Genomic DNA, 13335 nt, shown 5'->3' with positions numbered 1-13335 from the left:
ACTCTGTGGGGCTTTTATTTTGAAAGGGTGGGACTGGGTGGGGGGGAGAGGGGGAGAGGAGACATAATCATAATGTTTGACACACATAAACAGAGGTTATTAAATGACAGGCTTCATCACAAGCATTTCAGTTAGAGTTCGTTCTCTGGGGCTTTTATTTTGAAATGGGTTGTGGGGGGGAGAAGGGGAGAGGAGACAGAATCATAATGTTAGACAAACACAAACAGGTTATTAAATTACAGGCTTCACATTTTAGAGTCCTCTAAAACAGTGGTTCTCAACTGGTCTGGCTGCGGGACCCACCATCACCCCTTAATGACAAGCCGCGACCCACGACCCAAATTTTATATATATATATATATATATATATATATATATATAATTTGGGTATATCTATATTCAAGAAGTCTAGTAGTAGTAACGTCTCTGTGTGGTAAACAACTGCCAAATCAAATAAAGAAAGTACACATCAATTATATTTTAACAAATATTATTCTAATTTTTCAAATTTAACTGGATGGATTATAAATAATACATAAATAAATGTTCTTCTCATTTCAAGTAAAATAACGGCTGGATTAAAAAATAAATTGCGTAACAAAATTCATTTTAGAAAAATTATGATCTGCAGCTTTAAATTCAGTTCATTCAGGATTAAGTGAAAAAGCCATAATATAATATTTTTTTCATCTTCTAAAAAGAGAAATTAGTGTTGGAATTCACTTTTATGACTCTGTCCAGTCAGAGTCTAATGACTCTGGTCTCTCTGGACATTTTTCTCTTTTGGTAATCGTCCTATGATTTGATTTTCACAACTCTCACTACAACAGTCCTGCTCTGCTGTCTGTATCCTCGTCTCTCCCCCGTGTGTCACGGGATACTTCTCAAGTCTCTTAATTGTCGTTTCCTCGCTCCTCGCATGGTTTCCTCCATGCATCCCTTGGATGGACTAAGACGCAAGGAAAGGACGCAAGTGAGGGAAACGGGGACGCAATTAAGAGACTTGAGAAGTACCCACGGTGTGTGTACATCTCACTCAAATCAGGAAACTTGTCAGAATACCCATATTTGATTGGCTGAGCTGCATCACCTGACGTGATTCACAACTCATTTTCCTGCACCGCTGAACATGTGCCGTAAATGCTGGAATAATTCCGCTGCAGAAAAAACGCCCTTCAAAATAAAATCGCAACTTTTGTTTTTTTTTTGTCAGTCAAAGGCCCACTGAAAACGGGTCTGCGACCCACTTTTGTGTCGCGACCCACCAGTTGAGAATCACTGCTCTAAAAGTCTCCAAGACCTGAATGACTGTATGAGAGAGAGAGACACACACACATTGAGAGAGAGACAGACAGAGAGATAGAGGGAGAGGAGTGTATGTGCGTGTGTGTGTCTGTGTGTTTATCAACATCACTAATGAGCTCATATAAACACCTGTGTGCTTGGGTGCATGTGTGTCACTGGTTGGTGATTGGAGCACATGTGTGTTAGAGGCTAATTAAGAGAGATTAGAGTGAACAGTGATTTTCAACAAAACTACCTGTCAAACATATGCCCAAATACCAAAACCATGAGACTAATCAATAAAATATGGATACCGTGAGAGAGATAAGACTCTGCCAAATGCGGTAATGTGGTTTTTATGTTTGTATTATTAAAAATGTGAGCTCCAGAGCAATATAGAAAACTGGTACCGTCTGCTTTCTTTGAGAAATGAGTGGTCAGATTTAACATGGAGTCTAATGGAGCAGTTGGTTGGAGTTCATGTTGCTCTGCGGCTCCTTGAGCCAAATGTGTAAATCTGTGGGATTCCACAGTCATTTGTCTACGACAAGGACAAGATTAGCTACTTCTCCATCCACAAATTATGCATGAAGAGTGAAGATTGTGGACACAGTGGCAAAAGACAAATATTTTTTTCACAAGGATCTCAAGCTCCTCTTCACTCTAGCGTTGACATCACGCACTCTAAGCTGCGCAATACACACCCATTATAAAGTCAGAAAAGGACTGAAAAAATCATAAAAGTTAAAATGGGACAGTTTAAAAAATGTAAAATATATCAAAAAGCTGAATCATGTGGCAATAGCTCAGGGTTTTCTCAACATTTTAAAGTTGAAATGGTGTCTGTAGCTGAAAGTATGAGGAAGTAGAAGGATTTGAAACTTGAAGAGGATTTGAACATTTTCTCCATAGAAACCCATTCAAAAAACAATCTGCAAAAAGCTTAATAATTCAAAAAGTTTAAAGATTAGAAATATGAAGAGATATAGCCGGCATGAGCTGAACATTTTGATATTTGAACGGTTTCTGTAGCTTAAAAAATGTGGAAGGAGAAGAGTGCCAAAAATACGTACGGAAGAAATAGTCGGAAGTTGAATAAAGATTTGAAGAACAATAGTTGGAATGCTTAACAGCTTTCCAACAATTTTAAACCATTCAAAATGTGTGCTTTGTGATGGTGGGCTTCAGAAATAAAATTGGCTTGACTGTCTTGTTTGCATTCAAGCAACCGAACAGGGATGAGCTACTTGCAAAGCTGATGGACTGCAACGTTGTCATCTACAACATTACCCAGCATGCTGAGCAGGTGGACGAAGCCCTCTGGGCCGTTTCAGGTCAGTTCTCAGTCTGGGTTTACAGGCCCTTCATTGTTCGTTATCTTACGAATGTTCACACTTTTTCAATGGGTGACTACAACTGCACCTACAGTATGTAGGCCAACATAGGTTTGGTGTTTAATATTCAATCAAAATGAATATTATCTATCCTTTCATGATTCATTGAGGTACTGTTTGTCTTTATGAGAGTGACATTTCTTTGACTTTGACTTTTTTAAAGTTCTTAGTTTATATTTTGATACTTACTAAACTGTCTGAATTAAATAACTCTCATACCTGTACAGTGTCATCAATAGTAGGAACTGCAGGCATGGTAACTACTCTCTTTTTTATTTGCCCATAGTGCTACATGACATGCATATCTGCATGTCGTGACAGAATAGTTCCATAATTAATTATTTAGGTAATGACCTCTTGTGTTGTATTTGTAGCTCTCCACAATGAAATGGGCCATTTTTCTGGATCAAAGATGTTCATCCTCGTCTCCACAGTGATGACCTGGGCGTGCAGCAAGCCAGTCGATCCTGTAAGTGGACACATACAGCACCTCGAGCTACTCTAAAATCTTATCTGTTTGTGTAACATGAATCACGTTTTATTCCTCTTTACAGATTGTAATGGAGGTATTTCTGCATTCATGCATTTATTTGTTTTTATTCCTCTTGATTAAAATTGTGCTATTATCTCCAGTTCCATATCATATAGCATGTCGTCTTTAAACATGTAAGAGACACCACAGAGTATTTTCCTCACATTTGTTTCTGATCAACAGCCAAAAAATGTTCACCTTATTTAATTATAGCAGCAGATCTGATTTCTCACGCTATAACAGCTAGTGTTTGGTATATGTATTTGATAAATTGTTAAATACATTCATATGTTTTTCTGTCAATAATAAAATGCATGATTATTTTGCAACAATTTGTGTTAAAAATACTAAGTCTGCAAAGTGAAAGTGAAACTACGTGATGTGAACACAAAGACAAACAACAGGTTGTTGGTTTCACATGGGACACAAACATGTCTCCTGATTGAAAGTCCTGTGTTTGTTTGATCCTCCCACCCTGTGTGGCTTTTTTGGTCTTTATACTACGTCATCACACTCCCGGAGCATTTTTATCTCCACGTCTAATAATGACCCGGATGGGTTTACATCGTAGTTACTTGAAAGCCCAGTGCGCCTCGTACAGACGCTAACAGGTCTCTTGTGGGCTGTAACATCTGAGTAACTTCAATATGTTTTTTATACATCTATTTTTTTTACAGTAACCCCAGTGAATGCATTACAGTTCCTTTTAACAATGTCCCAGCTCTGTTTACTCACTAGTGCTGGTAAAATCAGATGTATGTTGAAGTTGGATACTTTTGGTTTTTAACAGCATCATTGTTGTTGTCTGCGTTGTGCTGCAGGATGTCCCTTTCACTGATGAGGTTTTCTGGGGAAGAAAAGCACATCCCAACTTCAAACCACACATTGACCTGGAGAAGAAGGTGGTCAAAATTGGAAAAACTGTGAGCTTCAACTTCCTTGGCATTTTGTGCAGGAGACACATGTATGTGTGGACAGGTATGGCTCTGACTGTCACATATATGGCTGTTGCTTTTAGAACAGGACATTGTTCTCTACATACGTGGTGGCGTCAGGACTTCAGTACGGGATGGGAGAGCATGTCTTCCACTACTTATTCAAGGTGAGATTAGAAGACAGCTGTAGACTGTTGCTTTAGTTATCAACAAGATCTGTTTTATCTCCTCATTATGCAGACCTGTCTGTCTATTTATCACTGAAACTGAAACACAATCAGGGAGCTGAGTCTGGCCAGATCCAAATTATACTTAGTCTTATTGGGTCAAGTACATCGTTAACTGAGAACTGATTTTAATTTAGATTGTCTTTTGATGAAAATTTAGCTTTCCTCACATTTTAGTTATTTTTTGTTGGTTTTAGTCAACAACAACATTTTTGTCTAGTTTTTTGTCTGTGACAATGTGATGTCATTTTTCTAATGTTTTAAATTTACGTCCTGCAACTAAGCCGACAGTGTCAACAGAACTACTACGTGCCCGTGGTGTCCGTTTGGATGTATAAACTAACCGAGGCTCAACATTCGTCAAGTAGGGTCCCGTTGTATTTCCTCAGGTCTGTTGTCAGTACGTCTAATATGAAAAAGCCACTAATGATGGGAACTACGGCTCTATGAAGGGAGCTGGATCTTATGGCTCCATTCCTTTTCGTTCTTTTCATTTTTATTTTGCCATAGTGCTACAAAGGGCAGCAATTTTTCCATTTTGTCAATATAGAAAAATAAAACTGAAAATAAAACTTTCAATTTTGGTAAGCAGTGTGACATATATCATTTCAATCAGGAGAGACAAGTGAATGATTAGTAGTTAACGTTTATTATGATAGATGATGCGTTCATGAGTTACACATAAATTCTTTGGCGCTTGAACTCGACGGGGAGATTTGAGATCAAGTTGTGATTGCCCTGAGCGGCAACAATATGAATTCCCCCGAGGAGTCCAGACACTGGTTGGGGTGGCTGAGGGTTCTGGTGGAGTTGGCTGGAGATGTTGATGGAGTGCTGAATCTGCGAAGACAGATGGTGCTGGGGAGGAGGAGGGTTGCACAAAACTGCAGCAACTGAAAAAGGAGACAGCAGCAAGCTGATAGGCTAAAGATGAGGGAGCGCTGATAGCGTGTATGACGCCTCTGACAGTGACAGCCGGAATTGAGAAAGTGCCGCTAGTGATGAAGTCGTATTGAGAGAGAGAGAGAGAGAGAGAGGACTACAAGTCTAAACATGCAAGGATAGTCTTCTTGACTGTACTTACGCTAGAACTTCATTTCTGGCTATCGTCTTTGTTCTGATTAGGAATTAGAGTCACAACATTTCCTTATGGTGCAAGAGACAGAATATTCTTTTCTCAGATGGTTAGAAGAGTCTTTGAAATACCTTCAGAACAGCAGTATACTGCTGGCTATTTAGTTTTCATAAAAACAGGCTTAGCTGTGTGACTCAAATATAATGAGAGTAGACACAAACAGTGGTGAAAACATGTTCTGCTGCTCTTTCTTTCATGTTGCTGCCAGTGTTGGTCTTGTCTCTAACTGTTCAGGTTTATTTTGGATCGGGATCTAATTAGCTGCCCGTCCCTTTCAGATTCGGTCTTTTTCTCTAAGTTGATGTTGCAAATGGAGGTGCTTGGATTCAAGACAAATTCCAGACTTGATCTGAGAGTAAAGAATCACCTCCATTATCATTTTTGAAATTTCGGTACATTTACACCGAACACGTTTCCCATAAATATGGCTATTGTGACTCTATAGGGTTATTGTGCTGACTTTGCACTCACCACCTCCATTTTTATTTATTTATTTTTTATTTAACCTTTATTTAACCAGGTAAAATCAATTGAGAACCAATTCTCATTTTCAATGATGACCTGGCCAAGAGGCAGTAGCACAGTCCACACAAGTTACACAAACAACACAGATACAATACAGTATGACAAACAATGGAAAAATGACTAAAAACAACCTAGATAAAATAATAAACACTATGTACAAAATAAAAGGCAGATTACTGGATGTTATTTGTAAAAAAATGGAAGAAAGAAAGAGAAGTGAGGGCTGGTCAGCAAGTACAGCAGTCAACTATAACTTGTTGCAGCTTATGTTTGAACATGTTGAGAGAGGTGAGACCTGTTAGTTTGAGTGTGTTTTGTAGTGAGTTCCAGTCCTTTGTAGCGGCAAAATGAAAGGAGTTATGACCAAACACAGTACGGACTTTTGGAATGATGAGCCTAATGAAGTTGATTGCTGTCAGAAATGCGCAGAAGATTTGAGAGGTAATGAGGTGTCATTCCCAAAATGGATTTATAGACCACGAGCAGCCAGTGTTGTAGCCGCACTGTGTAAAGAGCACAGTGGTGGGTGGTGAAGGGTGCACATGTGGAAAAACGGATTGCTGAGTGGTGGAGTGTGTCCAGTTTTCTGAGGGTGGTCTTTGATGCCATTTTATAAATTATATCGCCGTAATCAAACAGAGGAAGGATGGTCATTTTCACTAGGGTGAATTTGGCAGAGTGTGTGAAGGAGGCCTTGTTTCGATACAGGATTGTTGAAGTACGGGGAAGCCTCTCACCTGACTTTTACATGATTCATTTCCCAAATCATTACGAACGTTTGTCTCTGAGTCTGACCAAAAGTAAATACCGAAAGAAGCTCTCTGGAATGCTCATTATGGCTAACTGCATAGGGAGCTACATCCAGGGCAAGTTACCATTGTAATGTTGGATCAAAGTGGGGCAAGGAAAATGAAAAACCAGATGCTGGTGTTTATTCCAGGTGGGAACAGCTTTTAAAATGTTGTTGATTGCTTTATCTCACGACATGGAGGGTCGACCTAACCTCAGTATTTTCGTCGCAAATGTTTGTCCCGTGAAGACTTTGAGCCTGAATACCAACTGGTGTTTGTGAATACCAACACAAACAATGTGATATGTGTGAATTGGCTTCATATGTGTAACTAATTATAACAATCTGTATTATTAGGCATCATGGCTAGGACAAGAATATGAAATACCTGTCTTTGGAGATGGGACAAACATTGTCCCCACGATTCACATCAGTGACCTGGCAAGGTTGGACATATACGTTTTTTTCTTGATAGCTTTGAAAAATGATGTATAGATTCCACAGAGCCCTGCTTTGCAAAAAGTTTTAATGACTCTGATCCTTATTGACTTAATTCGGTGACATATACATTAGATATAAAGTAAATATTTATACAATGTGATTTATTTCTGTTTAAGTGTGATTCAGAATGTGATTGAACATCAGCCCGAGCCGTATTACCTTCTAGCTGTGGATTTTTCCAACAATACCTTGGAGGACATTGTGAAGGTGTGTATAGCAACTGATTAGACACGGATTAAAAGCTGGTTATGTAAAAACAGAATTAGTTTATTCCATTCCATTACATTATCCAAACCGCTTGTCCTATTCAGGGTCGCGGGGCACTGGAGCCGATCCCAGCTGACATTGAGCGAAGGCAGGGTACACCCTGGACAGGTTGCCAGTTTATCGCAGGGCACATGTAGAGACAGACAAACATTCACGCTCACATTCACACCTATGGGCAATTTCGAGTCTCCAAATAACCCAAGCTGCATGTCTTTGGACTGTGGGAGGAAGCCAGAGGGAACCCACGGGGAGAACGTGCAAACTCCACACAGAAGGACCACCCGGGATCGGGGCTCGAACCCGAGCCCCTCGTGTGACAGCCACTACACCACCGTGCAGCCGAATTAGTTTATAATAAACTTTATTGTTTTACACAAATGACAAATCAGTTTTACACAAATATCAGGTTTTATTACATTTGTGACAGTGATAGAGTAAACTCAAATGCTTGACCTGACTTTATGGTGATATAATGATATGTGAGTTTTCTCTCCAACAGGAATTTACCTCAATAATTAGACCAGGGAAGGTCCAGAAAAGGCCATTTGAGGAGGCCTTTCTCACTAAGGACTTGAGTGTATGTCATACTAGTTTAAAATACACTTTACTGCAATGCTCAGGAGATTTTGTTTTTATGTAATGTTTGATTGCTATTGACCTAGAAATGAGAGCTGACTTCTTCCCAGCTCAAAATTGTAAAAAGCCTTAAAAAAACAGTGCAGCATTTATAGAGATACAAGTATTTGCTTTTGTTTCTCTGGTAGCGAGATGAGAAGATGGATATATATCTCATGTTTGCATGTTGCTGGAGGCTGCTTGTTTCAAACTTTATGCTAAGCTAGGCTAACCTCGTCCTGACTCCGGACTTAACACACAGACGCTAGGTTGATATACATCTTGTCATCTCACTCGGAAATAAATAGGGAATGAGCTTATTTCCCAAAATGTTTAATTATTCCTTTAAGCTCTCTTGACATACGTATGTCTTCCCCTGACAGACAATGGAAATTGATTCCTTGCTTGTCAACCTACGCATGGAGGCTGTCCATATCAAGGAACTGTTCTCTATCAACTGGTTTTGTGAGACTGGTCTGGTGGACAACATAGAGCTGGTGGGAGAGGAATACCAGAAAGCCAGGGGACTAATGGTAAAGCAGACGCATGTCCCAGTCCCAAGAATTGCTAGTGTTAAAAATATGAACTGTTTAAATCATAATGAAATGGATAAACTATATCAAAGCTTCATAGATATACAGTTGCTACTTGTTCTAGATAACCCATGTCAGTGTGTTCTCTCCAGCCCATCCGCCTGTGTGTATTGGGGCCTCCTGCAGTGGGGAAGAGCACGGTGTCAAGACAGATCAGTGAATACTATAAACTCCAATACATCACACTGAAGGAGACCATCTCTGAAACCATCTCACAACTGGTGAGCTTCTCCAAGGCACTTATACACACACACACATGCACTAGTGTCGGTGTTAACTTCGGCAGCTATTTTAGGTTGCCTTAGTCTTTAGACCAAAATGCTTAACAGTTTGGTCATTTTCATCCCTAAAACGTTTTAGTCCAGTTTTAGTAGACAAAAAGTAATTACATTTTCGTCAACTTTTCAGTTATTAAGAATGCAGTCCTCCTGACTGTGCTCAGTAGTGATGGGCGGTTCAGTCGCACCCACCTGGCTGTTATGACAGCCAATCAGCCAACATGCTGAAATCAACCACCCGAACCAGATCCAACCCGCAGAATTTATGCATTACACTAGCATAATAGTCAGGACTGTGGACTGAGACAAGAACGACAGAGCTTGTGTACGTGCACGCGTCTGTGTTTGAGAGAGAGTGTGACAGAAAGAGGGGAAGAGAAGGTGGCTGATGACGAAAATAAAGAGAGATCATAGAGAGATCATAAAATGTTCGTCAACAGTTTTGCATGTTGATATCACAATTTGTGCTGTCTCCTCATCGTCTCGTCTTAGTTATGAACAAAGAAAATTTGTCAACAAAATTTACAGTGGCTATTGTTAACTAAACACCAATGGACATACATTTCCTGTACATGTCTTTCAATGTCCTAACAATTCCATCTCTAGGAAGATAATGTGAGGAATGCTGATCCAGATGCAGAGAATGAGGACTCTGCAGCAGAGGCCAAGGAGCTTCTGAACAGCTTGAAGGACAGTATGGAGCAGAACGGAGGTACACACTGTGACAACCAGGGTTTACCCGCCCGGTACCACCTGCATACACCCCCAGAAAAAATCACTTTGTCTGTTGTCCTCACTGATTAGTCATTGGTTCACGTCACCGTTCAATCACCGTCTTTATCTACAGTGTCAGTTTGCAGAGAGCAATGCAGAGACAACCTGAGCTGAACTTAGTTATATTTGAGGGGAGAAAGTTCTATTATGATATCTTAGTTTCATTATGGGAAGTGTTTGCTTTGATCTTTTTTTTTTTTTTTTTTTTTTTTTTTTTTTAACTGTCTTTAACAAGTCTCCCAACTTTATGAAAGTGCAATACTAAATCATTGGAATGCCACTTTAATTATTCTTCCACAGTGTAATGTCAACTTCATTCTCCTTTAGGTTTTTTGGATGACCAGCTGTTGATGAAGGTGGTGAGGAACAAGCTGATGTCTAATCCATGCAGAAAACAAGGTTTTGTTCTGGACGGCTTCCCCAAGACATATGAACAAGCTCAAGAGCTCTTCTATGGTGAGACGCTGACACATAGCTCCTACTACACAACTGCATACACTCAGTATTACTATACATACATAAACATATGTATGTTTTCATGTTTAGCTGAAGAACATGAATCAGAAGACAGAGCATCCCAGATGTCTTCATACAGCAAGAAGATGATGCCAGGTCTGTGTGGTGGTATTTTCCATGTTGAACGTGAGATTGAAGCTTGTAGACCATGTAGCAAACACAAGGACAAGCTACGAATATGTCACTGTAAACAAAGACCAAGGTGCTCTTTGCGATATTGATACAAAGTGTCCAGAGTTGTAGTATTTTAAATGGTTTCCTTGTGTGTACCACAGAGTTTGTGTTGTGCCTGGACGCGTCGGACGTCTTCCTGAAGGATCGGGTGATGATGCTGCCTGAGAGGCTGGTACGGGACCACAACTACGAGCAGGAGCACTTCCTGCGACGACTGGCCAGATACAGAGGGAATAACGAGGAGGAGGAAACTGTTGTAAACTACTTTGATGAGCTGGACATCACCCCTCTGTACCTGGGTAATCCATGACGCATGACTACGTTTTGCATTTTTGAAGCCTTGAATTACAGATGGGTGAAATATCGAATAGACTCGATTTTGGTCCGCCAGTTTTATGTACCAACTGGTTTTCAAACTAACTGGTTTCTGTAAGCTTACGCACATTGTATTCATCTAACAGCAGCAGTTATGGTCTGCCTGTGTCACTACATCTGTCACAAGTTCACAAAATATTACTGGAGAATGTCAAGCTGTATCTCATATCAACTGCTGCCAATATGATTGTAAAGGTGAGCAGTACATCAAAGCCACCTACGAAAAATCGTGTTGAGCTGGATTCAATGTCACTAGAGCAAAACAGCACATTTTTCTTGGGCCTTTGCGCAACACCGTGAGCCACCTGAGCTTTCATATCTGCTGCCAGTCACTTATTAATAAGTTATGTCAATAAATAAATAATACACAATGAAGAAATATTAGATCATATTTTCACATTTTCACATTTTCACATTTTCATATTTCAATTATAATTTCACTTTAAAATGATAGCAGACAACCTCAGAGAGTCACTCAGACAATATCAGGAAATTCTGCCATCTAAAATGTCATACACATGCTGTGTTCCCTCTAAATTCAGATGAGTTTACTACACAGATCAGCTGAATGTGTATGAATATAAGCATTAAATGGTTAAATCAAGTCGTCATGTTATTTTAGAGAAAATACTGAGATATAATATCTTATCACAGCATTGTTCAAAAATCTCTAGACAGTATTTATAAGCCATATCGACCAGCTCGACCTTAACCGTGATGAGGGCCAAATAAAACACGTTTGAAGTAAATCATCAGAAAAGCCTTTCACTGACATTGATATTTTCATTATATCATCAAACCTCACTGTTTTCCTTGTCGTCCTCTCCAGAGATCACCAGTAGCGATGAACCTGACTGCCTGCTGCTGATGCAGAAGATCCTCGACATGGTGGGCCAGCCCAGGAACTACGGCCTCGCCAGCCAGGAGGTGGAGGAAGAGGAGAGGGGGAAGGCTGAGGAGAAGATGAGGAGAGAGGCCCAGGAGAAAGCTGAGGAGGAGAGGAAGGAGGCAGAGGAGGCCAAACACAGGGCTGCACACTGGGAGGAGTGGGTAGGTACTGGGAGGAGAGCTGGGGTCTGGTTATTGGGATGTTGTTTGAAGAAGGATATGTGATGCTTCACAAACATACCAATGCTGATATTACACAAGTTGCAGGTCAGGCTGCGTGTAGTATAAAAGGACTCTCAACTTATTAGGTTTTACCAAGGCGTGGTCTTCCTCATTGGATGGAGTTTGCTCTGTTGTGAACTTGGGTCTAGATGTGCACAATGTGTATTCACCAGACAGATGCAGCAGTGTGCGTGTCACGTTAAGCGTTTGCAGTTTGAGTCTCTGTCCTCATCTATATCCATTTAAGGGAGGTTGTGGCTCATAATAGGGGGAGACATGTTAACAGAGGCTGATAATGTATTCTGCTGGAATTGTTGAGGAATTGTTGAGGTCATGCAATGATGCATTAATATGTGTCAGACTAAGAGTTTGGAGGAGGTGATGAAGCAGGAGGAGGAGGTGCTGGAGGCCAAGTTGCTCCCCATGAGGAACTACCTGATGGAGCATGTCATGCCCACTCTGACCCAGGGCCTGATGGAATGCTGCACAGCCGGACCACAGGACCCCGTGGACTTCCTGGTATTACCCTCAGCACTGGTATTAACTCATTCTTATCATCTGTCTTCTTGGTTTTGATCACAATCATCTCTTTTGGTTTGACTTGTTCCAGGCGGAGTTCTTGATGAAGAACAATCCCTTCAACTACTGAAAGTGGAGGCAATTTCCTCTCGTTCTACCTGATGCAAATACAAAACAAACAAAATAAACTGGAAAAAAAAACTCCTTGTCACTGTATTTCAGCCGTCACACGCCAAGTGTCCCTCTGTTAATACTGGGATTTTGATTAGATCTGATTTGTAAGTGGCCCATTCCCCTGCCCCTCTTGTATTTATACACAGCTTTGTTTGGGCTCATGTGTGTGTAGCAGTTGTGTACTCTCTCGTTTGCGTTGTGTTTAATTCAGGCACACTTGATGTCTTTATGGCTCCAACCAGACGTTTATTCATAGCACAGCATATAGATAGCTCATCTGGTAACAAACAGAACCTCGTGGTTACAAGCTCCGGAACACACGGAGACAGCTTGCTTCAGACTGCTTTTACATGTAAATAAAATGACATTTCAGTTATTCAGGTATTTCATACCTGGTAACAAACATAACGATTTCAGTTATTCTCACAGCCCACCTCGTGGTTACAAGCTCCGGAACACTGTCAAAGTAAAGAGACAAATGCTGTTGTTAGCATGTTACTAATGCTAAATGCTAAATCAGTCATCAGTTTAAAACATTTGCTCTAGAAATTATAAATTAAAACAATAATACGAACAAAAAGGAACTTATACAGATATCTATATATATATATATATAT

At 40.3% G+C, this 13335-nt stretch overlaps 1 protein-coding gene across 5 annotated transcripts in view; it reads left to right on the top strand.

Annotated features, from left to right (window-relative positions):
- ak7b (adenylate kinase 7b) overlaps positions 1-13275 on the top strand; it is a 15075-nt gene extending 1800 nt beyond the window's left edge. Inside the window, exons 3-18 of one of the 5 annotated variants that reach the window (XM_031872853.1) lie at positions 2510-2618; positions 3053-3147; positions 4032-4133; positions 4229-4312; positions 7180-7268; positions 7440-7530; positions 8090-8167; positions 8589-8738; positions 8891-9019; positions 9683-9788; positions 10178-10306; positions 10397-10462; positions 10642-10839; positions 11745-11965; positions 12494-12544; positions 12636-13275. In XM_031872853.1, coding sequence (XP_031728713.1) covers positions 2510-2618; positions 3053-3147; positions 4032-4133; positions 4229-4312; positions 7180-7268; positions 7440-7530; positions 8090-8167; positions 8589-8738; positions 8891-9019; positions 9683-9788; positions 10178-10306; positions 10397-10462; positions 10642-10839; positions 11745-11965; positions 12494-12544; positions 12636-12674 — 1737 coding nt within the window. In that variant the 3' untranslated portion in view covers positions 12675-13275. Of the gene's footprint in view, positions 1-2509; positions 2619-2905; positions 2935-3052; positions 3148-4031; positions 4134-4228; positions 4313-7179; positions 7269-7439; positions 7531-8089; positions 8168-8588; positions 8739-8890; positions 9020-9682; positions 9789-10177; positions 10307-10396; positions 10463-10641; positions 10840-11744; positions 11966-12385 lie in introns of those variants that run through there. The other 4 variants (XM_031872851.1, XM_031872854.1, XM_031872852.1 and 1 more) reach the window with 4 other exon arrangements.
- The last annotated feature ends 60 nt before the right edge of the window (positions 13276-13335 follow it).

Source organism: Anarrhichthys ocellatus, unplaced genomic scaffold, assembly GCF_004355925.1.
Source record: "Anarrhichthys ocellatus isolate YVR2014 unplaced genomic scaffold, GSC_Weel_1.0 scaffold66, whole genome shotgun sequence".
Lineage (NCBI taxonomy): Eukaryota > Metazoa > Chordata > Actinopteri > Perciformes > Anarhichadidae > Anarrhichthys > Anarrhichthys ocellatus.
The sequence above is the reverse complement of the archived record's forward strand: the minus strand, read 5'-3'. Positions and strand labels throughout refer to the sequence as shown.